The following is a 23,467-nucleotide window of genomic DNA, read 5'->3' on the forward strand; positions in this document are numbered from 1 at the left end:
CAGTCAAGAAATCAAAAGATATATTGCATTGGGCAAATTTGTTGCACAAGATCAAAGATCTCTTTAAAGTGTTAAAGAGCAAAGATACCAGTTTGAGGACTAAGGTGCCTTGACAGAAGCCTTGGTATTTACAATAACCGCATCTGCATGTCTAAGTTGGACAGTGAATAAGGAAGACCATAGAAGAATTGATGCATTTGAGTTATGGTGTTGGAGGAGAATCGTGAAAGTAACATGGACTGCCAAAAGAACAAACAAATCTGTGTTGGAAGAAGTGCAGCGAGAGTGCTCCTTGGAGGCCAGGATGGCCAGACTTTGTCTTTCATACTTCGGGCATACTGTCGGGGGACCAGTCTCTGGGGAAGGATATCATGTTTGGTAAGGTGAAGGGTTAGAGAAAAAGAGGAAGACCCCCAGCAAGATGGATTGACACAGTGGCAGTATCAGTGGGCTCAAATGTAGCAACGATTGTGAGGTTTGTCTAGGATCGGGCAGTGTTCTGTTGTGTTGTACACGGGTCACTCTGAGTCAGTATCGACTCACTGGAATTAGAGCTCACTGAACTCAGGAAATAGAGAACAAATCTCAGAGCAGTGAGGATTGAATCCCTGTGCCCAGAGGACAGACTGTCACTAAGGTACGAGTGGCTGCTGAGAACAGCCACGGAGATTAAACAGTAAAAGAAAAACATATCAGAAAGATGAGCCAGGCAAGTCCAGTCTTTATCCTTGGAGTGACTGAGACAACCTATGAGACAATTTTTGAAATTGAGATAAAGTGAAAGATTCTAAAATACTAAGAATCTACATATTGAAAGGACCCACCGTGTATCTGAGAAAATACAAAAGACAAAGGGTCCTGTGATGGATGGCAGTGCTCACCTGGGGGGTCTGGGGGGTCTCTACCCTGATACACAGCACAGCCCCAAGTCTCCTCTTCACAAGAGAGGGAGGGAAGCACCTTCGATAACTAGCTTGTGACTAGCAAACGGAATTCAGTTTAATTACCTAGGTATTAACTGAACATTTACAAAAATGATATCCCTCATTTTCTCTTTAAGACTAATCTATGCAGTGGAGAAGATAGATCTTTTGTGTTGGACCAGCTCAAATACTTACATCCGAGAGCAGATTAATTTGAGGTTCCTGTGGGAGTAAACTTGAGTATTTTGTATTTTCCCATACAGAGCTCAGTGTACTATGTACATTGTAAGTAGTATCTGGTTCTTTTCTGAAAACAACGTCAGGGCGGCCTAAATTGCTGACTGTACAGCATTTTCTGGTAAATTAATGACTTCTTATTGCTATCATTATTTTCACTTATTGTTCAGAACTTACCTGTTGTAGAAGTTTGGAGCTGGAAACAGACTCAAGTTGCCAGTGTTGAAATGTTAGCAGTATTTGAGGTCCTTTCGAGTCAGATTCCTATTCAGGCTTTTTATAATGCAGTTTGTGCTCCTAATCTCTCTTGCAAGCCATAGCACGCTTATCATTGTTCATGTCTTTTCCAATCAAAATACTCTTCTTTTAACAGCAGATCTCTATTGTCTGTTAAACCGGGTACACTATTGAGAAAGCAGCTTCAAACAGTAACATTGTGTATTCTCCCCCAAAAGCAGATTTTATCTTTGCATGCATTATAGCACTAAGCAGAAGGAAGCCCAAAGAAAAGTTATTTACAGGTAATTTTTCCCCATCTTCCCAGTCTTTGTTTTATATAGGAGAATGGTAAAGTACTTTCTTTACAATAATTTTCTTGATATTAGAAAAATGTTTAATGTTTAAAGCCTAACATTGCTTCCCCATAATTAAAAGGAAACTTACATTAGTGTTGTGTGTTCTTCAGTATCTCATTGTGCTGGAAATAGACAAAAACACTCACATGATTGTTTATAGAAAAGTAACAGGAGAACCAACTAAAACCAGATTGTGTCGAATGTTTTATTTGCAGCTCAGAACGCTTGATAACATTTAAAATGTTTCTAGTGCGTACCTTTCTCTTGGCATTTGCCACCAGGAAAAGCTTTACTGAGGGATAAGCTTTCGTGATTTCAAATGACACGTATTTCGGGAGCTTTATGAAGAGCCTTGAAGCGGCTCAGCAGTGCTGATTGGTATGATGGGGATGTGATGGTGAGGTCTGGCAGCTCTGGCTTCCTGTTTGCACGACTGTGAAGGTACCATTGTTGGCTGTCTGTGCTGTGCTGGGGGGCCAGGAGCCGTGGCTTGCAGGGTTTCGTTCATCTGCTCTGATGACTGACAGAGTGCATGTGCCGGTCAGTCTCTGGTGGTCTCATGGGGTCACAGAGACATGCATTTGGAGCCCTTCCCTGGGGTGGGGACACACAATGTGAGCCCTGTACCCCAATGTCCATCCAACGGAGACCATGATAGCTCTGCAGGTGAATTGGGAAGCAGTTGTTACCACTTGGTTAGCTCTCTCATTCACAAATGTCTACTCTGTGGCCACTCCCCACATCTTGCTTCCTCTTATAGGCGTTTTCTTCTATAAACATAGAAGTAGAAGGAAAATTTAGTAGTCCTGGCTTTTTTGTCTTTACTGCAAACAGTACTCTAGTTATCAACAAAGGGAACAAAAGCAAAACGCCACGTCTACTGTGCCATGGAAGTGATAAGGAGTAGTGCTGGCAATAAGAGACTGAGGACTTGAGGGTTCATGAAGGGCATCAAGCACATGTCAACAGAGCTCCAGGTGAGTCCAGGTGGAGGTCCGGGTTTGTATGTGAAAATACATGGAAATGAGACATCTAGTTCAGGTACCAAAGGTGTTGATAGCTCTTCATCTAGATGGGTGTAGTCTCCTCTTGAGCCTTCTTGCCTTTTTCTTGTCTACATCTGTATTTACATTGACCTCATGAGTCTGCACTTGAAATGATCTATTTTGAATATTGATACAGTTCTGTAACTCTCAGTAGACAGATTTTTTTTGTTTTGTTTTGAGAACAACGAAACACAAAAAGTGGAGTGCTGTGGCTTCATGTTCCGGATTGCAAAGCCATTTGAACGGCAAGCTTGGTGGTTCAGGCTCACCAGCTGATCCTCAGAAACCCTAGACAGGGTCGCTGTGGGTGGGCACCAACACGACAGCACTCGGCAACAAAAAGAACAAAAATGCAAAACCTGTGTTAGCATATTTGACATGGTAATCTGTAACTGAAGTCAGCCCTCAAGGGGGGGCCGTAAAGTGAACTGTGTGTGTGTTCGTGTGCACATCTGAACATGTGCTCATGTACACGTGTGAGTATGCCACATTCATGTGCATGTATGCAAGTACACATGTCTCTATGCTTGAATGCATGTGTCTGCATGCATTGAGTGTTCATGTGCATGTGTACATTTGTATTTGTATGCATTGAGTGTGCAGGTATGCGTCCATCAATATTTGTGTGTCTGTGAATGAGTGTACCAGTGTGGGAGTACACGTGTGTGCATGTGAGTGTGTACATGTGCATTCTACAGGTGTGCATGTATGTATGCGAGTGCATGCTTGTGCTTGTGTGTACATATGTGAGTGAGTGTGCAGGCACAGCACACCCCTGCCCTGCTCCCGGATGCACTGGCCCTTGGTGTTTTCTGATTGTTCCTTAGCGTTACTGCCCCATGAAGCCACCACTGACTTGGCTGTATTGCTGTGGTTCTATTGACGTGGTGCTGGGCTCTTGACTTGGTGCCTGATGTGTGTGAATGAACAGAGTAAGCCTCCATGTGGACAGACCCAGTTATGCTCAGTATAATTCTACAGTCTTCACAGAAGGGCCACGTGGGAGACGTTGGCCTCATAGAGGAGGGCACACTCCACATGGTGTCCGGCCACTTGGAGCTGTGGGCAGAACCCCTTTCTCAAATAAACTTCACCACAAATTCTGTGTTTTTTAACTTGGCAATATTGGGGATAACTATTTTGGAACTTTTAGGGGTTGCTTTAGACTCAGAACCTCACAGTTACACCAGAGAAGAAGGTTGTGGCCACCAGAGATGTGGCCAGGTTTGAGGAGTGAGTTGAAGGGAAGCCAGCCAGCACAGGCCTGATGCTTACTTACTACAACCGTGAGCCCAGAAGAGCTAGATGGTGTTCAGTAAGCACTACCAACTGCTCAGAAAGGGAGGGGTCACAATAGATGATCCTGGTTAGAGGGGGAGAAATGTGGAACAAAACTCAAAATCGTAAGAAAGCCCAGGCTTACTGTTGTATAGAGATGGGTGGACCCCTGAGACTATAGCTCTTAGCCACCTTTGAGGTCTGGATTGTCAGCCAAACAATAGACTGTCTACAAGGGGAACAGTAAGCTAGAGAGGTTTTCATACTGAAGGGCACATTTCTTCAAGGACACAATTGAGGAGGTGTTGAGAAGAAGGAGAAAGCAAACAGGATGTACAGGGAGGACACACAGAATCAGTGATGTTACTTTGAGGGGATTATAGTTCATAGAGAACAAAATTTGTGTGAATTGTTGATATACAGCTAATGATGTGCTCTGTATATCATTCACCCAGTTCACAAGAAAAAGAGGAAAAATAAATGTAGACAGCCCCGCCCCCTCCACCCCCACCCCAAACACCTGACTGGTGACATGCAGCTTGTGTTTGAAAATGCTTCTCCTTGGGCCCTTCCTCCCAAATCACCATGAATTTCCTCATCTTAGAGCCACCTTGGGGCATAAGCACTGGACTTCTAACCACAAGGTCAGTGGCTCAGACCCACCAACTGACCACAGGGAATGGCTGACAGACTGTGGATTTGAAGTAAGCTGAAGCATTCTCAGGTGTTAAATGTTGCTTTGATCTCACAAGCTCAGCACAGCACCCATGAAGAACCAGCTGCCTGCATGTGACGCTCCCGTCCTCTTGATGCCTGGTCCTCTCTGGTAGTCGTACACAAAAGTGGCGACTCAGGTTTGAATCTGCTTAGTGTCCACCTTACTAAAGCTTTGTATGTAAGAGAACTTTCAGAGATATGGTACCATTTTATGTCTGTGTGGTGTTAGTTGTCCAATAGTACTCACAGGTGCATTTAAAATTTTTTTTTGGTCTGTTTGTATGAGGGACTTCAAAAGGTCCATGGAAAATGGATTGACAAGATCATAGAATTTTTCCACCAATGTTTGAAGCCCCCTCATACTTGTAGGACCTGTGGTGGCGCAGTAGATTTAGCACTGAGGTTCAAACTCATTAGGCACTCTTCGGGGTTAAGACGCGGCCGTCTGCTCTCCTAAACTTTCTGCTCTTGTTAGGTGTCTTGGAGTGAGTCGCTTTAGACTCATAGTGACCTTGTGCACAACAGGACCAAACATTGCCCAGTCCTGTGCCAGCTTCACATCGTTGTTATACTTGAGCCCATTGATGCTGCTGCCACGGTGACCAGCCATCGCGTTGGTCTCCTTTTTGCTGACCCTCCACTTACCAACCATGATGCCGTTCTCCAGGGCTGCTTCAGTGTGAAGGCATGTCAGAAGTATGACGTCTAAGGAGCACTCTGGCTGTCCGGCTTCCAACACAGTTTGCCGTCCATGGTGCTTTCAAGACTTTTCTCCAACACCATGACTCAAAGTCATGTGAGCCATTGAAAATAGCATGTCTTGGGTCAGGTGCATCTTAGTCCTTACCTGATGTCTTAGCTCTTGGACACTTTAAAGAGATCTTGAGCACTAGATTTGCCTGATGCACTATGTTTGATTTCTTGACTGCTGCTTCCATGAGCATTGATTATGGATCCATGCAAAATGAAATCTTGGACAACTTCAGTCTTTCTCCATTGGTCTTGATGGTATCTATTGGTCCAGTGGTGAGGATTTTTGTTTTCTTTACATTGAGGTACAATCATTATGGAAGGTTGTAGTCTTAGATCTTCAGCAGTAATTATTTAAGTCCTCTTGGCTTCCAGCATTCAAGGTTGTATTCTTTGCATATCACAGGATGTTCAGTCTTCCTCCAATCCTGATACAACACTGTTCTTCACATAATCCAGTGTAATAGTTAGGAGTTTGTGTGAAGTTGACTAGGCCAGGATTTCCAGAGGGAGGATTAGCAGTTAAGATGTGCTTGTTCCCATAGTGATGAGACCTAATTCAGGCATTGTTAACTCCACAGTGAGAGGCTGGGAGCAGCCAATCAATTGAAAGGATGTTGCATTGGGGTGTGGACTACTCCCAATATAATAGACATTCCTGAAGTCTCTCTCGCTTTTCCTCTGGGAACCTGGGACTCTACAACTGTAAGCCATTGATCCTTGATACTGGATATCTCTTTATATGTGTATACATATATACGTATATACGTTTCACTGGTTTTACTTCTCTAGAAAACCTGACCTAAGACATCCAGCTTCTTGGATTATTTGAATAATTATGGTGAAAGAATACAGCCCTGGCACACACATTTTCTGATTTTAAACCATTTAGTATTCCCTTTGCCTATTCAACCAATTTAGTTTATGTACAGGGTCCTCATGAGCATAACCAGGTGTCCCGGAATACCCGTTCTTCTCAGTGTTATAACCATAGCTGCTCATGATCCACACAGTCGGGAGTGTTTGCATAGTCAGTGAAGCAGGTAAACCCTTTCTGGTGTTCTCTGCTTTCAGCTAAGATCCGTCTGATGCCATCGGTGATAGCCCTCGTTCCACATCCTCCTCTGAATCTGCCTTTGAGTTTCTGGTACTTCCCTTTCAATGTGCTGTTGCAGCCATTTTTTAATATCTTCAGCAAAATTTCACTTGCATGTGGTACTAATGATATTGTTGAATGATTTCCATATTCTGTTGAGTCATCTCTCTTTGGGAGGAGCAGAAATAGGGTCTCTTCCAATTGGTTGGCCAGGTAGTTGTCTTCCAAATTTTTTGGCATAGGTGTGTGAGTGCCTCCAGTGTTACGTCAGTTTGTTGAAAGATTTTAATTTGTAGTCCGTTCATTCCTGGAGCCTTGGTTTTGGCCAATGCCTTTAGTGCAGCCTGGACTTGTACTTCCGGTTGTCATTGCTTCTTGACTAGATTTTACATCAGCCATTTCATTCTGGAACCGTGACTCCACGTATTCCTTCCATCTTCTGATGCTCCTTGTTTACTATTGCAAGTCAAAGCTTGAGTTCCCCTCAGTTCTTTCAGCTTGAGAAATGTCGAGCATGTTCTTTTGTTTTGGTTTTCTAACTTCAATTCTTGGCACATTTAATTATAATACTTGATTCTGTCTTGTCAAACTGCCCTTGGACGTTTTCTGTTCAGCCCCTTTACCTCCTCACATTTTGCACCGCTTTAGCGTTTCTACACTTAAGAACTAGTTTCAGAGTCTCTTCTGAAATCAGTGTTTGTCTTTTCTTTCTTTTTAATGACCTTTTGCTTCTTTCCAGGATGATGTTTTTGATGTCATCCCACAACTTTTCTGCTCTTTGGCCATTAGTGTTTGATGTATCAAATCTGTTTTTGAGATGGTCTCTAAATTTATACGGGAGATATGTTCTAGGTCATAATTTTGCTCTTGTGGACTTGTTTTAATTTTCTTATGTTTCAGCCTGAACTTTCTTTCATGTGAGCAATTGATGGATTGCTCCACAGTCTGCCCTTGGCCTTATTTTGGCCGATAATATTGAGCTTTTACATCATCTTTTCCAAACAGATAGAGCCAATTTGATTCAATCTGGTGCAGTCCAGGTGTATACTTGTCTTTTATGTTGTTTAAAAGAGGTGTTTGTGATTGGCTTAGCTAAATTCTATCATGTAATCTCCAGCATCCTTTCTATCACAAAAGCTATGGTTTCCAACTGTTGGTCCTTCTTGGTTTCCAACCTTTGCACTCCAGTCACCAGTAATGATCAGCCTTGGGATCCCTATGGCTCAGTTCTCCTCTTTTTATAGGGTCACTGTGAGTGGGAATTGGCTCATGGCGACTGTTGGGTATACATCGGAGCCACATTGAAAAGCTAGGGTGAAGGTGGGGTGTCTGCAGTGAGCACTCATCTAGAGGTGGGTGGGCATGTCTGTGCTTTGGGTGCACTTTCTGATGCTGTTTAGTTAGTGCTTAAAGAGCCAGGACATGCAGTGTTTCTGTGGAAGGCCTGATTTGGACCACAAGATTGGTTTTCACTGCAGTGTCGGTGGTTCAGACTCACTAACTGTTCCTTGGAAACCCTATACAGGATTGCGATGAGTCAGCCCGAGACTGCAGGGCTCTCCGCAGCAACTACAAGATGTCTGTGGGAACTTCGCTTTGCAGCGCTTTTGACTGCTTGGAAGTGGCTGTGGATGGCTGGAGTACAGGTCATATAACACCTTTGCTAACTGGCTGTTGTTTTGCTTTCTCTCCCGTGACAGGAAGACAGTGACCCGCCCATTCACGAGAGCCTCAGTATAGACAACACGCTGTGGGCCAGCACTGTGGTCGCATCAGGTGAGCCTTCACACATAGTTGGCCCCATGCGGCTGTGCCGTGGCACCTCTGACTAGGGACTTGGGACCACAACCATGGGAGGGGCCTAGCTTAGGATGTTGCCCTCACTGAGAGCAGGTGCCTGTGGGCAGCTGCTGGTGCTGCTGCATTCTGCTGTCCTGTGTGAGTCGTTTCTTCTAGAAAGATCAGCCTAAGGCTCATCAGTGGGCAGTTAAAGCTATCCGAAGTCCTTGGTATCAGTCACCACTCCTCCCTTCCCTCAAGTCCCAGGGTTCTGTAACATGTTGCAACGTCTCACAAAACTCACAGTTGTTAAAAGAAATGGCTCACGTAATTGTGGAAGCTGACAAGTCCCAAATTCATAGTTCAGAATCTGGAGGAATCTACTCACTCACGTAGTCTGCAGAGCTGAGGAACCCCACTCAGCTGGTCAGAGGACAGGTTATTGCTGCGGGAACTGGAGAATCAGGTCAGGTGACGGGCCGAAAGGCAGTCCAACAAAGTGGAGGCCAGACACCATGAGCCAGATGTGAGATCCAAGGCAAAAGAGCGAACTGGTCCAAAGCAGCCTTATAAACTGGAATCCGAGCATGCTCCCAAGGCATACGTACTCTTTGCTTCCTCTGCAGTCTTTCCCCATGGTGCTGTTATGATGTGCTGTTGAATTGGTTCTGACTCATACCATCCCTTTATAGGGTTCCTGAGGAGCACCTGGTGGGTTTGAACTGTCGACCTTATGGTTCATAGTCCAGTGTTGATCCTGCAGTGCCACATCAGAATTCCTAATCACAGGCATCTCAGCTAGGACCTACAGTAGACCATAGAAGGAGACCTTTGCCTCAAAGGCCATGCTCATTAATGAGGTGCTCTGTGTGCCGCACAGTCTGTCGGGACTCTCAGCTCCCAGCTCCTGCTTGCTTCTCCCGTATGCTGAGCAGCCTCTGTATGTCCGACACTTTGCAGGGCTGGGGTGGTGACAGAAAACCGACATCATGCCAGCTCCCGGCCCTTCCTCAACTAGACGGTGGGGAGACTGAGTCAGCAGCTGCAGGGGTCTTGGGCTGCTGGTGAGGTGGCTTAGGTCCAGGGGCCAAACTGGAGGCTGATTGAGGGCAGAGGTGCTTATATACGGCTCATGAGTGAAGTTGGGAGCTGTTGGGGTCCCCTGCTGTAAAAGGGGTGGAAGTCCACTCTGCTTTGTTCTGGTGACACCTCACCAGTAGCTCACAGACACTGCTGCTGATGCCCGGAGTGGCCTTCAGCGGAGGACAGCAGCCTAGCAGTTCTGGACTCTGGCATGCGTGGTGAGATGGACAGTCCCATGGGTCCTGTGCATGATGTCCACAAGTGCTTTTGTTGTTTTGATTGTCTGAATCACACACACACACACACACACACAATATTTGTTGTTGTTTTTATTAAGTTCCATCGAATTGGTTCCAACTTGTAGAGATCCTGTATAGGGTTTCCGAGGCTGTAAATTTTTACTGGAGCAGAAAGCCTCATTTTTCTCCTGTAATACAAAGCCATAGTTACCGTTTGTCTATTGAATAAATTTGAGGAAGTATTTCTTTCTCTTTTTCTGGATATAGTAGTTTAGATTACGAGCTGGGCTGCTAACCTCAAGGTCAGCAGTTCAAATCTACCAGTTGCTCCGCAGGAGAAAGATGAGGCTTGCTACTCCCATAAAGATTTACAGCCTCAGAAACCCTATACAGAGTTGCTCTAAATCGGATCTGATTTGATGATATACCACCACCAGTAATTTATATAAAGCCATTAATCATTTTATTACAAGTTAAACCAAAACCCACTGCTGGCAAGTCAGTTCCAATTCATAGCAACCCTGTATAGGGTTTCTGAGGCTGTAAATCTTTACAGAAGCAGAAAAACCTCACCTTTCTCCTGTGTAGTGGCTGGTTGATTTGAACCGATGACCTTGCAGTTAGCAGCCCACTGCCTAACCCACCATGCTACCAGATAACAGGGTTACCAGTTGTCTAGATTTGTTTTACATTTTGTGTGTAGATACCTTTTTCTGTGACTCACATTAGATGTGGTATTGAACACATCCGGGGTTTTAAAGGCGGTGCTGGGCCTCATAGCAGAGGGCCGCCTGGAAAGCCACCATTGGTGACTTTGACTTGCTAGTTGCTGATTTGTATTTTGTAATCATAAAATTGAAATACTGCTTGGTTACTTTTTGTTCTTAAATTTGTTCTTGTTACTTTTTCTGATCTTGCTTTAGGAAAGGTTTGCTTAAAATATAATTAAAGTGTTAATTAGAAGTTGGTAGGATCTTGCATGAAATTTTCTAAGTCGATTGTAACCAGAAAGTCACATAATAACTAACAAGTTAATTAGTATTTCACCAAAGAGAAATTGAGACCAAACCGATGTGTGTGGGAAGATGATTGGAGCCTGTGCAGACGTCCAGACTTGAGACCTAGACTCTGAGTTGGCCGCGGTGTCTGCATCTGCAGCTACGCCTGCTCTTGGTGCCCCAGGGCTCCTCCCAGCTCTGCATGTCCACGCCCTGTGTCCATGTGCAGAGGGATCCAACCAGACTGAAAGCGCTCTTGTCAAAGACTCTCTCCACTTGAAGTTTGATTTGTTTGTGGATACTGTATCACCATTATCCTGAGGGACCCAAACCAAACCCACTGATTCTGACTCAGTGATGCTACAGGACAGTGTAGAACTGCCCCCCAGGGCTCCCAGGCTGTGAATCCTCTCAGAGGCTGACCACCACCCCTCTGTGCCTCGAGGCGGTAGACCAGTCGGTCAGCACAGAATGATACATGCCTTGTGCTAAGGACTCTAAAGGTTAACTCACTGTTGAGAATCCGTGTTATTAGTCTTGGGTGGCGCTAACAAACAAAGTCATTCTCATCGTTTCGGAGATGAGAAGTCCAAATCCAGGACGGGGGCAGGCAGCTCCCGGCTCCCGGCTCCCTGGTGATCTTCTTGTGGTGCGGTACCCTCCCCGTCTCTGCCTGCGTCTCTGTTCCAAGTCTGCGCTCTTGTAGCTCAACCCTCTCAACAGAACCCAGCCCCATCCCCAGTGAGAGTGTCAGCACAATCACACAGTTCACTCCCTAGCATTGTGTTTGTGGTCTTAATACACAAACATATTCTCAAATGCCCATGGTTCTGATGTGGAAGCCTTCCAGTGAGACGAGGAGAACTTAGTATTATGTTTAAAATATAAGAGGGCTTCAAAGAGTTTGTGGAAATGAAATAAAAAGATAGTGGAATTTTTCCATGATTTTTATGAAGTCCCCTTATATAGATGAAATGAGTCTATTAAAGTGAATTTTTCTCCATGTAAGTATTTCACTAAATGGGAAATATTCACAACATGTCTTTGCTTATTTCTGGTACCAGACAAACTGAGTGCACTTTACGGGTGTCCCCTTGTGTCTTGTTGCAGAACTGTCAGCCCCTTTCCACACTTCTGGTCTCTGCCTCTAGTCTGTGCCTTGGTTGAGAGACAGGAGAAGTTGTAAGCATTTCTGTAAGAGCAACGGTGGGCATTCCGAAGCAGACCAGTAGGAAGGCTCTCAGGGCATCTGGCATCAACCTCCCCCAGTGAGCGGGGCTCAGGACCCTTCATGTCCCTGTGAACTACACTCTCCTCTTTAGTCATTTGTCAGATTTAACTTTTACTGTTACTGTTGGTGTAAAGTGCTGTCAAGTCGGTTCCGACCCATAGCGACCCTGTATAGGGTTTCCGAGGAACAGCTGGTGAGCTTGGACCGCTGACCTTGTAGTTCAAACCGACTTTGCAGTCCAGCAAGTATTAACCACAGCGCCCCCCCCCCCGCCCCCCCCGGAGCCTTTAAATTTACAATACCATCCGTAATCAATGTGGATCATAATCTGCCTCAGTTTTTAGGGTACTGTTTTCAGTTGTTAAGTCTTTACTGAAACATGTTTGTTATTAAGAAAATTAATTTTACAAATTGCCTTTTTCTGCCTTCATACTTAACATTAGCGTTTCTTTGATATTTTGAGAAAGTCAAGCTACATTTGCAAAATAGAGCAAGTGCCGATTTGATCAGGTTTAGCTTAAAGTCTTTCTGAAAGCTTTTGTAGTATGACCTCATGACGTGCACACTTAGGGCAGCCTTGGGAATCAGCCAGATATAGTAATACTGGGGGCTCTGTGAAGTTTGTGCAAAGGGCTCACCTGACACCCAATGAAAAAGAAATGCAAAAAAAAAAACAGAAGAAGGGACACGTGTCACCCTGCAGCTGTCAGCTGAGTGGGGGTCCAGCAACCTGGGTCCTCCCGACCTCCCGGGGAGGAGAAGAGTGTGAGTGGGGGTCTGGCTGCAGGTCTCCCTCTCCCATACCCAGTGCAGTGTTAGCCCACATGTACTCAGTGTTGAGTTTCTGGGGGTCAGCTAGTCAAAAGTTCCCCCCTCCCCCATACCCAGTGCTGAGTCTGCGGGGTCCATGGACCCCTAGTACTTAGTGCTGAGTTTTCCAGCTCCCCTCCGTCATATGCAGTGCCCAGTGTGGGTGGGTCCCTCTCTCCCTGTACCCAGTGCTGCTGAGTGTGGGGGGAGGTCACGTGGCAGAGGCTCCCCTTGCCAGTGTTGAGTGTGTCACTTTACTCCCAGTTCTGATGTGTGACTCACTAGATTTTACAGTAAATGGTTTTAGAATAATCACTGCTTAGTTCCACAGTGGTTGGTTGGTTGAGGATTATACTTAAATTATTTGAGTGTTGTTTCTCACATGAACCCTATTTCACTGTCAACATTTACAAAAGTGTTGACATTTATAAGTACAAACTCTGCATAGGCTCTTCTAGAATCAGCTCCCTCAGGCTTCTGCCTGCTCTCCAGTGCTGAGGGCCAGGGAGCCTTTGCAGTTGGTGGGCCTCTCAGATCTCGGATGATTCTTGGTTGTTAAATTAAAAACCTGCATGATTCCATCATCCTGGCATGTCCAGCATTAGAAATCCAAACTTTGAAGTGACATAGAAGAGATGGATAGCGGCGGAGTGCAGGGCCACACCTGGTTTTATAGGAACACTGCCTGGTGTTCCTAGTAGCACTGTAATCTTTAGACGGGAGCATTGTTCTTGCACAAAGAATCGGGTTCATCTGGTGCTGTCCTGGCTTGAAGGGCAAATGAGGAGTTTGGCCAGTGAGAACTATTGCCTCTGCTCATTACGTCCATGGGAGGACCCCCAGGAGCGGTTCGGCTGCGTCCTGCTGAGTGAGTTGCCCTGAGTGGGAATTGAACCGACTGTGGATGGGTGCTGGCCAATGTTTCAGCAGTAGCGGTACTGTTAGAGGTGAGGCCAGGGCCACTCCATGGACCAGTGTCGTGTGTGTGAATAAGTATTGCCTAAAAAAATCCTTTGACTTTTTCAGTAGCCCCTTTATAAAAAGTTTGGATTTTATTTTTTTGAATAAGCCAAACTAAACACATTGTCAAGTCAATTTACACAAAATCAAGTAGAGTGCAGTGGGTTACAAACCACAAGGTCTGTCAGCGGCTCAGCAGAGACAGACAGACAGACAGCAGGGAGCATGTGCTCCCATCAACATTGGCAGTGCTGTGTCTGAGGGCAGTGGGTGTGGCCTGGGCTGGTGGTATCTGTGCCCCCTGTGGAGCAACTCCATAAGGACCACTTTCCTGTTTTTGCAGGTACTGTGATAGGTGTTGTCATTTATACTGGAAAAGAGACTCGAAGTGTAATGAACACATCCAATCCCCAAAATAAGGTAGGCTAGATGAAGGACCCACTGCTGGCTCCAACTTGCGCTTTCCTTTCCTTCTTCCTTTCCTTTCTTTTGCAGGACATTTTATTACAGATTAGTGGAAGTGAAATTTTCTATTCAAGAGATACTTTCCTTTCATTTTTTAAAAAAAGTATATATTAATGTTGTTACAGCATTTGGTAATGTTAGATACATTGTCAAGACTGTTTTATTTAAATAATTTCTCATTCAAGAGAAGCATATTCAGAACTACATTTTACTGTAAAGACTGATTTACTCGATTATGTTCCAAAAATTGTTTTTTACACAAAGTGTGTGTGCCTAAGTAAAATCATAGAAAGAGTATTCTGCTTTGTAATGACTGAGTAACAAACCCGAAATGTGCAGCTCTTGAGAAGCTCATGTTGTTTTTGTTGTTGTTGTTAGGTGCCATCGAGTCAGTACCAACCCATAGCGACCTTATGCACAGTAGAAAGAAACCCTGCCCGATCCTGGGCCAACCTCACTACTGTTGCCACGCTTCAGTCCATTGATGCTGCCACTTGGCCAATCCACCTTATTGGGGTCTTCCTCTTTTTCTCTGACCCTCCACCTTACCAAACATGATACCCTTCTCCAGTGACTGAATGATTTAAAATTAAGAAAGGTGTGCGACAAGGTTGTATTCTTTCACCATACTTGTTCAACCTGTATGCTGAGCAAATAATCTGAGAAGCTGAGAAGTTCTTAGTACGTGCCTATTGCCTACCTTTTTTGAAATATAATCTGTGATGTTTCTGAGAAGGAAGAATTACCACAGTGATTTGTACCTGGTTTGTGATTCAGTAATAGTGTAGAGTGTCTTTTGCAGGACATTTTACAGATTAGTAGAAGTGAAATAATTCTATTCAAGAGATACTTTTCATATTAGATGCATTGTATTTCAGATACCATGAGAATAGTTCTCCCATCACACATTAGGGGAATGTTGCATTGTAAGGCTATGTGCAGAGCTGCTTGTTCCCAGCATCCTCTCCTGTTTTGGGGAACACTCGGGAGAGTGATCCCAGGACACGAGTCCTCCTCACTCTGAGAACCCAGAGGTCCACTCCTGTGGTGGGTGCAGTCGGGAGAGTGTCCATTGTACTACTCCTCAGTCTGATGTCGGAACGAGATCTGCTGGCACCAGAGAAAGCGTGTGCTAACCCCTGTTGTTTCAGGTCTGCACTGGAATTAGTAATTCTCCTTGGTTAAAGTTGTTTAAGCCTAAATTATGAAGCTGATTAGTGACACTTCGAAGCCCGTTCATTTGATCTGTATTTTCCATGACGTGGGTTGTTACTGTTGCTGCTGATTCACGTGGATGCTGCTCTCTAGTTGGTAGTGACTCATAGTGACCCTTGGACCCTGTCTAGTCCATCTCAGTGGGGTCTTCCCTTTTCCCCTTTACCGTAAGCAGACTGGAAGAGCCACTGGCTCACGGAGGGCTCTTCTTGACCTAGGCACTGGCATTTGTTCCAGGTGAGTACATCTACCTTTAAGCTGATACTTGAGGGGCGATGGTCTTTGGGCTGTTGTTGCCCTCACAGTTGGGGGCACCCCTGCACCCTGCTCCCTCCAGACAAACTCGGGCTCCTGGGAGGGAGCTGGGCTTGCAGTGGCCCCACAGTAGAAGGAAGGTGTGAGGGACAGACATTCCCCGAAGCCAGTTAGGTGGCCTCCCCACATCAAGCAGCAAGGATCATGATGCTTTGCTATGTGCAGAGGGAGAGCATGGGACTACCCCATGAGGGGCCTGAATGGCCCCAATGTGACCATGAGACAGGGTCCCTCACAGGGCCCCACGGGGGCTAAGCAGAGGGGAAGTGGTCAGGGAAGACTAGAGAAGTAGGAGGAGGTCAGCAGCAGTGACCGGTGGGGCAATGGCAGTTATCAGCAGGAAGATACTAGGGGAATGCCTTGGTGGGATGGAGATGTGATCTTTCCTGAGGGTCCTGGGTCAAGGGCTCCAGGAGCTGAGGGATCCTTATGGGAATACACAGGAGAGAATGTGTGTTTCTCGTGTGAGAAGTCAGCGTCACGACCGGCAGGTGCTTTGAGCACAGGACGAGGCTCTTGCTTGGGAGGCAGAGAAGCGGATTTCTCTGGACGAGCAAGCCCCCTGGGCAGCCAGTGGTACCTGAAACACAGCGGCTTCGATTTGCAGAGACGATTTATACCCGTGGGCTGTTTTTATACTCTGCTTGTGTCCCACCTCTGTTATAGTGTTGCTGTTGTTGTAAAGTGCCGTAGAGTCGGTTCTGACCCATAGTGACCCTGTATAGGGTTTCTGAGGTTCAAGCTAGTGAGCTTGAACCACCAACCTTGCGGCTTTTCAGTCCGGAGCATTAACCCACAGCACCACACCAGGACGCCTACGGTGGTACACACCTGCAAAAGCTCCGGGTTTTCAAAAGGCGACCACCCCAGTGTTGGTGTCAGAAAGCAGTGCAGTCCACCCCCATTGCGGTAGTGTGGTTAGGTCTGAGACAACCCCTCAGAGCACTGAGGAAGGCTTTAGCCTAGCAATGTGTGCTCCTCAACACTGGTGCAGTCTAACGACCTAACTTCCTGGATCAGCTGCAGTCTGTCAAATGCCAGGCCAGTTCAAGAGCCCAAAACAGAAGAAAGAGGGAGGAATGGTTGGCTGGTGGGGAGAGGGAAGCCCCGAGAATTGGAGCTCTGCAGCCATATCCCGCATCCTGTCGGGCAGGGTTAGCAGGCCAGCAGGCCCACGGAGGCCCCATGGAAGCAGGTCAAGTTAGAAGCACTCTGCCCTCACGGTTCCCACACAGACTGGAAGCAGGGTGGGGAGTGGGGGGGCTCAGACAGGAATTCTGGGTAATGACTGTGGAAATGGAAATAAATAAGATTTCTAGTACAACAATGAGAAGGAGCTGTTAATACTTGGAGTAATATCCAAAACTCCAGACTTTTGTGTAAAATTTTGGACATGCCTTGCCTTTTTTTAAGTAGAATTGGGTACCTTTTTTTCATATTATGCTTTGTAACTGTTGCCATGGACAGAAGACAAACTGACCATTATTTCACATGTAGTTTTATCCTATGTATTTTCAGGAAGGCATTGTAGCAGTCTTATATGGCTGGTGTAGGAATTCTTGTAGCCTAATGGGTTTATGGGGTGGGCTGCTAACTGAAGGTCAGTAGTTCAAATTCATCAGCGGCTCAGCCCATGGGAGAACGATGAGGCTTTCTATTTCCGTAAAGATGTACAGCCTCAGAAACCCTACACAGTGTCGGTGCAGAATCAGAGCAGTAGCAGCAGCATTTGGCTGGTCTGCTGCTGTAGGATAAGCATTGGCCTTAGTAACCTCGAGGTCGGCAGTTAAGACACACTAGTTGCTCCTCAGAAACCCTATACAGAGTCTCTATGAGTCAAAGCTGACTCGATGGCATTTAACAATGACAGTGTACCAAGCCGCCTTTTGCTTAGTCTCCTTTTTGCCATCATTTTTGGCCATTTTATTCTTTGGCTGCTTCCAAGAAAAATTGTTATGAAAATCTTCAAACACACAGAAAAGTCAAGAAAACGATGTGGGCATGAGCACTAGTGTACCAGAACCCAGGTCTAAACCGTGTTCCCTGTTGGTCCCATCTTATCCTGCAGGACAGATGCCATGCCATTTTAGTCATAAAAAATGATATAAAATACAACAGCCATGAAGACATTTTCTTTAACTGCCATCTTAGCCTCAGTGACGTCTGCTCTCCAGGCGTTGTCTGCAGACTCCTGCTTCATGACTCCAAGCTGTGACACCCCCCTCCCCCCACCCCTGGGTAGGGTCTGAAAGCACCGGTTCTCATCTGATCCCATAAACGTCCTGCACTGGACCTGTGAGGACCACCCTGGGTCTCCTGGCCTAGCCCCTTTTTGTCACTAGAAAGTAGTTCCTGTATAAATTCATAGAGCTGTAACAACATTCATCCTTGTGGAATGGTCCTTCAAATGGATTCATGCCATTTGACTTAGTGATTTTATAGATTCTGAAGATAAAGCTTTCTGCTTAATATCAAACCTCCGCACTGCTTCAAGTGGATTTTGTCGTAGAATGACCGTGCAGGGCAGAGTAGGACTGAATAGGACTGCCCCCCACCCGCCCCATAGGGTTTCCAGGGCTCTCCGTATTTACGGGAGCAGATGGTCTCATCTTTCTCCTGCAGGACACCTGGTGAGTTCGAGCTGCTGACATTTTGGTTAGCAGTCCAGTGCTTAGCCTACTGCTTTCTTGTGTGTGTGTGTTTTCCTCTTTGAATTGAGGATGTTACATCCAGCAGAAGGAATCAGAATTTTGTTAGATGGGGATTGTTCCAAAGTCGGAAGGAATTCTGAAAGCTCATTTTCAGTGTGCAGGTGTCTTTTATTGCAGAGTTCAGCAAGCATTCATTTAAAGGAGCAAGTGGAGTGTATGCAAAACTTGAGAATTTAACTTTAAAACTTAGCACAAATTGAAAGTTTTTATTACTAAACACTTTAAAAATAATGTTTGGTGGAAGTTTAAATTATCAGGATGGAAAGTGGAGTAATGGACAGCTTTAGACATATTGAATCAGATGACACTTGATTACATTGAGGAGGGAGACAGTTCTTACAGGAGGTTAAGGAAAATCAATTGTGACAGGTTGCCATTTCCACGCCATTCCTAATGATAAGTTTCTCACAGTCGGAACAGCAAGGATGAAACGATGCTACAAATGGCCTTCCGCAGCTATTGTCATTCCTTGGGGATATTGATTTGTGTTTCTAATAAAAAGATGCTTTCCGAAGTCTCATTGACAGGCAGACAGGTGAGACGTGCCATTATGAGGATCAGAAGTGCCTCCTGGCAGTAGGATTGTCACGAGGCACTTTCAGCTAATAAGACAGAATAGGATCAGCTGTGGGGTACTTTGCAAGCTGAAGTTATCAAGGCGATTTTGGAGAATAGCGCTCTCACTGACAAAAGGATAATTGATTAATATTTAAAACGTTGTCTTGGCTTCTATTAAAGTATTGCAATGGTATAACTGACTTTTCTCTAGTTTTGTGATTGTGTACAATTGCAGTACCCCTTACATTTTTTAATAGGTGCCTTCTTGAAAAATAAAATATTTTTGGATTGAAATACTTGTCTTAAAATGTGATCGTGTGCTTCACAAAAGAGCTCCATGTTGTAGAATATAGTGTTACAGTCAGTCCCCATCGATGAAAAGAGCCTTGAAATGCCTTTTTGGGATAACTGTTATTAATATTAGCAAATCATAGCGTTTCAGCGCCCCATCAGGAAAAGATGAACTAGACAGAGGGACCCACAATAAAGTGATTCAGCCACACATCGAGGCGACACAGTGTGCTCATGGGTTAAGACAGCACACACCGCCTTCGCCACTTTCACCCACATACCCTCAGCAGTGCGAGCATAAATAAACCAGTCATTTCCAGAGAGCTGAGAGCTGCAGCATGCCCTGTGGGCACAGTGGTGCTGAAGTAACATCTGGGGCATCTTCTCTGTCCATCCTGACCGGACAACCGGCATGAAGTCCCCTGCTTCCTTTGAAGTGTCAACAAGAAAGCAGGGAGTCTGAGTTGGACAACGTGAGCAGGTTCCTTATTTCACTCCAGAGGCTCAGGTCTGCATGGAGTTCTGATTGAGAAGGACTCACGGAGTCCTGGTGTGGTACTGTAGGGGCCGCACTGTACTGCTAGCCACAAGGTCGGAGGTTTAAATCCACTAGCCGCTCCTTGGAAGCCCTATACTAGGTTGCTGTGAGCTATTTAGTAACAAAAGAAGTTAGTAATCAGAAGCCCTAGGGAGCTCAGTGGTTAAGCATTCAGCTGGCTGCCAACCAGAAGACTGGTGGCTATAACCCTCCCCCCCCCCCCGACTCCTCAAGAGAAAACCCTTTCACAGGGTGGTCCCACTCTCTCACGAGGGGTCACCAGGAGTCACACTCAGCCAGGTGACCCTGTGTTGCAGTGACATAAGGACTATTGGACATGACATCATCACTCTTAGCCATCTGAAGTCAGAATTGCTGACAGAAGTACCAATCATTCAAAACAAGTCATCTCTTCATAGAATTTTCTTAATTTTTTTAAAATTCTAATTCCTTCCTCGGGGCTTGCAGTTTCCATCTCAGTCCGTCTGAGCTTACAGACTTCTCCCGGGTTTCTGAGGGAGTCTCTAGTCCGTCACCAAGTGACCAGAGTGGAAGACCACGACCTGAGCCATCAGTGGACTTAGTGTGGACGGATGAGCTGTGCTAGAAAGTTCCCTGGCTGTGTGAATGTCTCCCCAAGGAGGACGTCTGTCGGCATGGCCCAGTCCCCTGCTCACCAGTGCCATGGGCCGGCATCCATGTGGGGTGGAGGACTTCACGCCAGAGGCTAGTGAGCACTCAGACCCGCCGCCTTGCTTCACCTCAGGTGCTGCAGGCTGGCCGTGAGGTGCTTGTGGGGAGACGGGGCGAGGGCTGTGGGTGCTTGTGAGGGGCCCACCAGCTGCCCCTGGTCAGTCTCCCTCTGGCTGAGACATATAGACTCACAGTCTGTGATCCTTGTCAGGGTAGCCCCCTCCCCTGGATTGTGAGCTATAAACCCAGGCTCAGCCTCCTGGACCCCAGGGTTCCCACAGTGTCCCCACCTGTAGCTAGCACAGTGCCACCATGTTCCTCAAAGGGTGGAAGTGCTTTTCTCAGGGATGGTGTATGTTTTACCACCTTAGTTATCATTTTCTATGCAGGATTGTATAATTCCTCAGCTTCATTCTTCTTGGATCAACTATCAACACTCAAGGAAACAGCAGTCAGGAAATCAAACGACGTATCGCATTAGGCAAATCTGCTGCACAAGACCTATTTAAAGTGTTGAAGAGCAAAGTTGTCAGCTTGAAGACTAAAGTGTGCCTGACCCAAGCCATGGTGGTTTCAGTAACCTCATAGGCATGCGAAAGCTGGACAGTGAATAAGGAAGACCATAGAAGAATTGATGCATTTTGAGTTACAGTGTTGGAGGAGAATACTGAAAGTGCCATGGACTGCCCAAAGAAACAATAGATCCGTTTTGGAAGAAGTGCAGCCAGAGTGCTCCTTGGAGGCCAAGATGGCTAAGCTTCATCTCTCCTAATTTGGACACATTGTCCGGAGAGAACAGTCGCTGGAGCTGGAGAAGGATGTCATGCTGGGTAAGGTGCAGGGTAAGAAAAAAAGAGGAAGACCCCCCAACAAGATGGATTGGCCAAGTGGCAGCATCAATGGACTCAAGCATGGCAACAATAGTGAGGTTGGCCCAGGATTGGGCAGTGTTACGTTCTCCTGTGCACAAGGTTGCTATGGGTTGGTACAACATGATCGTAACAAGTCTACTCACAACCTCGTCAACATACATTTGAAAGTTCATCCTGACTGATGTGTGCTTCATTTATTTGGAGTGAAGTTACAGTAGCAATTGGGCTTTTGAAAAACTGCATGAACTGAACTGTGTGTCTACCTAACGAATATGAATTGCAGTTTGTGTTTTCTGTTCCATATGCAGTTAGCGTTGTCAGCTAGCATAACGCCTCTGGCTGGTGCACATCCTTTGGCCTGCAGCCTCCGGAGGCTCCAATCCATCCACAAGACAATACTCATTTTCCTTTTTGTAAAGCTATGACGTCAGATTGAAATTTTGGATGTCTGATGTGAATACAGGTAGGACACACAGATGTTTCTGTCACTCATGACAGCATGCACTGAGCCGGGGTGGCCACCTCACTCCTGATGGACACTTTTCACGAGGCGTTAGAGAGGTTCCTGTACGGCAGATGTAGTAGCACGGATTTCCAGTGCCTTCCCCAGCCCAGCCACGGCGCTGCAGGAAATATGAGCTGAGATCTGGGCTACGCGAGATTCCTAGTATCAGCGTGTCTGCAGCTCTGGGGGAGCTGCAAGCTCAGACTCCTCGTTCAGTCGGGCACTACTGTGGAGACATTGAAACTTGGCCATGTCTGTAAAGACTCTGGCAGGATGCTCACAGGTCTCCCTTGTCCTGGAGGGTGCGGGGTGCTGTGGGAGTTGACATCATATTGGAGGAGCAGCTGGCCACGGGTGCGGGGGTGAGCGCCAGGCCAGCAGCCTTCGAGGAACCACATCATATACACCACAGGTCTTGACTATTGTTTGCTTCGGCGGTGGGATACCAGTGTGGGGAGGGAATATTCCAAGGACTCGTGTTAGTTGGCTCCTTTAAAAGAAGTTGTACCCTAACTAAAGGTTTCCGCTGCTTCGTTTTGTGCAGACACACACACTCGCTCTTCTCCCATCCTAAGTGCCATTCCCAGCTTTGCAGTTGTCTCTGATGGATCCTAAGGGATCTCAGCTGCTCCCTGGCGTGTTCTTCTGTGTGGCTGCTGTCTGCCTATAACAAGTTGTACCTACCATAGATGTCCCCTCTCTCTCTTCAGAACACACTTGTGCACAGACGCTGGAGCACAGGACAAATGGAGATGTCCACTGCAGGGTGACCCAAACAGGGAATGACTTCCTGCGAGTGTCTGTTGGGTGTAAGACAAGCTGGTGTCTTTAGAGTGATGATCATAACACAGAATCCACCATAGCTGTAGAGTAAGGATCATCGTGAGGAATCAAGCGTAACATTAGAGTGAGGATCCTCGTGTGGAATCCACCATGACTTCAGAGTGACGATCCTCACGTGGAACCCACCCAGCTTCAGAGTGAGGATTGTCATGCCGAATCTCCTATGGCTACTTTTGCTTGTCTCTTTTCCTGTACTTTGTGGCTACTTGGACTCTTGGTGTGGCGCTGTAGGATCAGACTGAACTGGGAACCACAAGTTCAGCTGTTCAAACCCACCAGCTGCTCCTAAGAAACAGGATCACTGTTAGTCAGAACTGACTCAACAGCGTTTAATGATAGTAAAATAAGTATTGGTTGATTTTAAGTGTGACATGGTGTGCGTTAAAGAGAGTTAGTTTTTGGTCTTGTTTTTAGTTAATGTTATACATTAATGAACAGGGTGAGAGGTGAGGGCTGGGACTCAAACTCGTGGTCATCTGTAGTGGTGCTGGGGTGGGGTGCTGTGGAGTCTCTCCTGACTCAGAGCAGCACTGTAGGTTCTGAGGCTGTAGGTGTTTATGGGAACAGAAAGCCTCCCCTTCCTGCCATGGAGCTCCTGGTGGACTTGAGTTGCGCAGTATGCCAACATGTAGCCCACTGTGCCCTCAGGACCCCTTAGGGCCTTCAGTCCAGGTGTACAGTAGAGGAAGTGGTCCTCTGTATGCTGAGTGTCCTGTGTAGGGTGTTAGTTAGCACAGGT

At 46.2% G+C, this 23,467-nt stretch overlaps 1 protein-coding gene across 1 annotated transcript in view; it reads left to right on the forward strand.

The window, feature by feature from the left end:
* ATP9B (ATPase, class II, type 9B) overlaps positions 1-23,467 on the forward strand; it is a 255,515-nt gene that overhangs the window by 118,964 nt on the left and 113,084 nt on the right. The window contains exons 10-11 of the mRNA XM_006875888.1: positions 8,323-8,398; positions 14,066-14,142. Coding sequence (XP_006875950.1) covers positions 8,323-8,398; positions 14,066-14,142 — 153 coding nt within the window. The remainder of the gene's footprint in view (positions 1-8,322; positions 8,399-14,065; positions 14,143-23,467) is intronic.

Source organism: Chrysochloris asiatica, unplaced genomic scaffold, assembly GCF_000296735.1.
Source record: "Chrysochloris asiatica unplaced genomic scaffold, ChrAsi1.0 scaffold00345, whole genome shotgun sequence".
NCBI lineage: Eukaryota > Metazoa > Chordata > Mammalia > Afrosoricida > Chrysochloridae > Chrysochloris > Chrysochloris asiatica.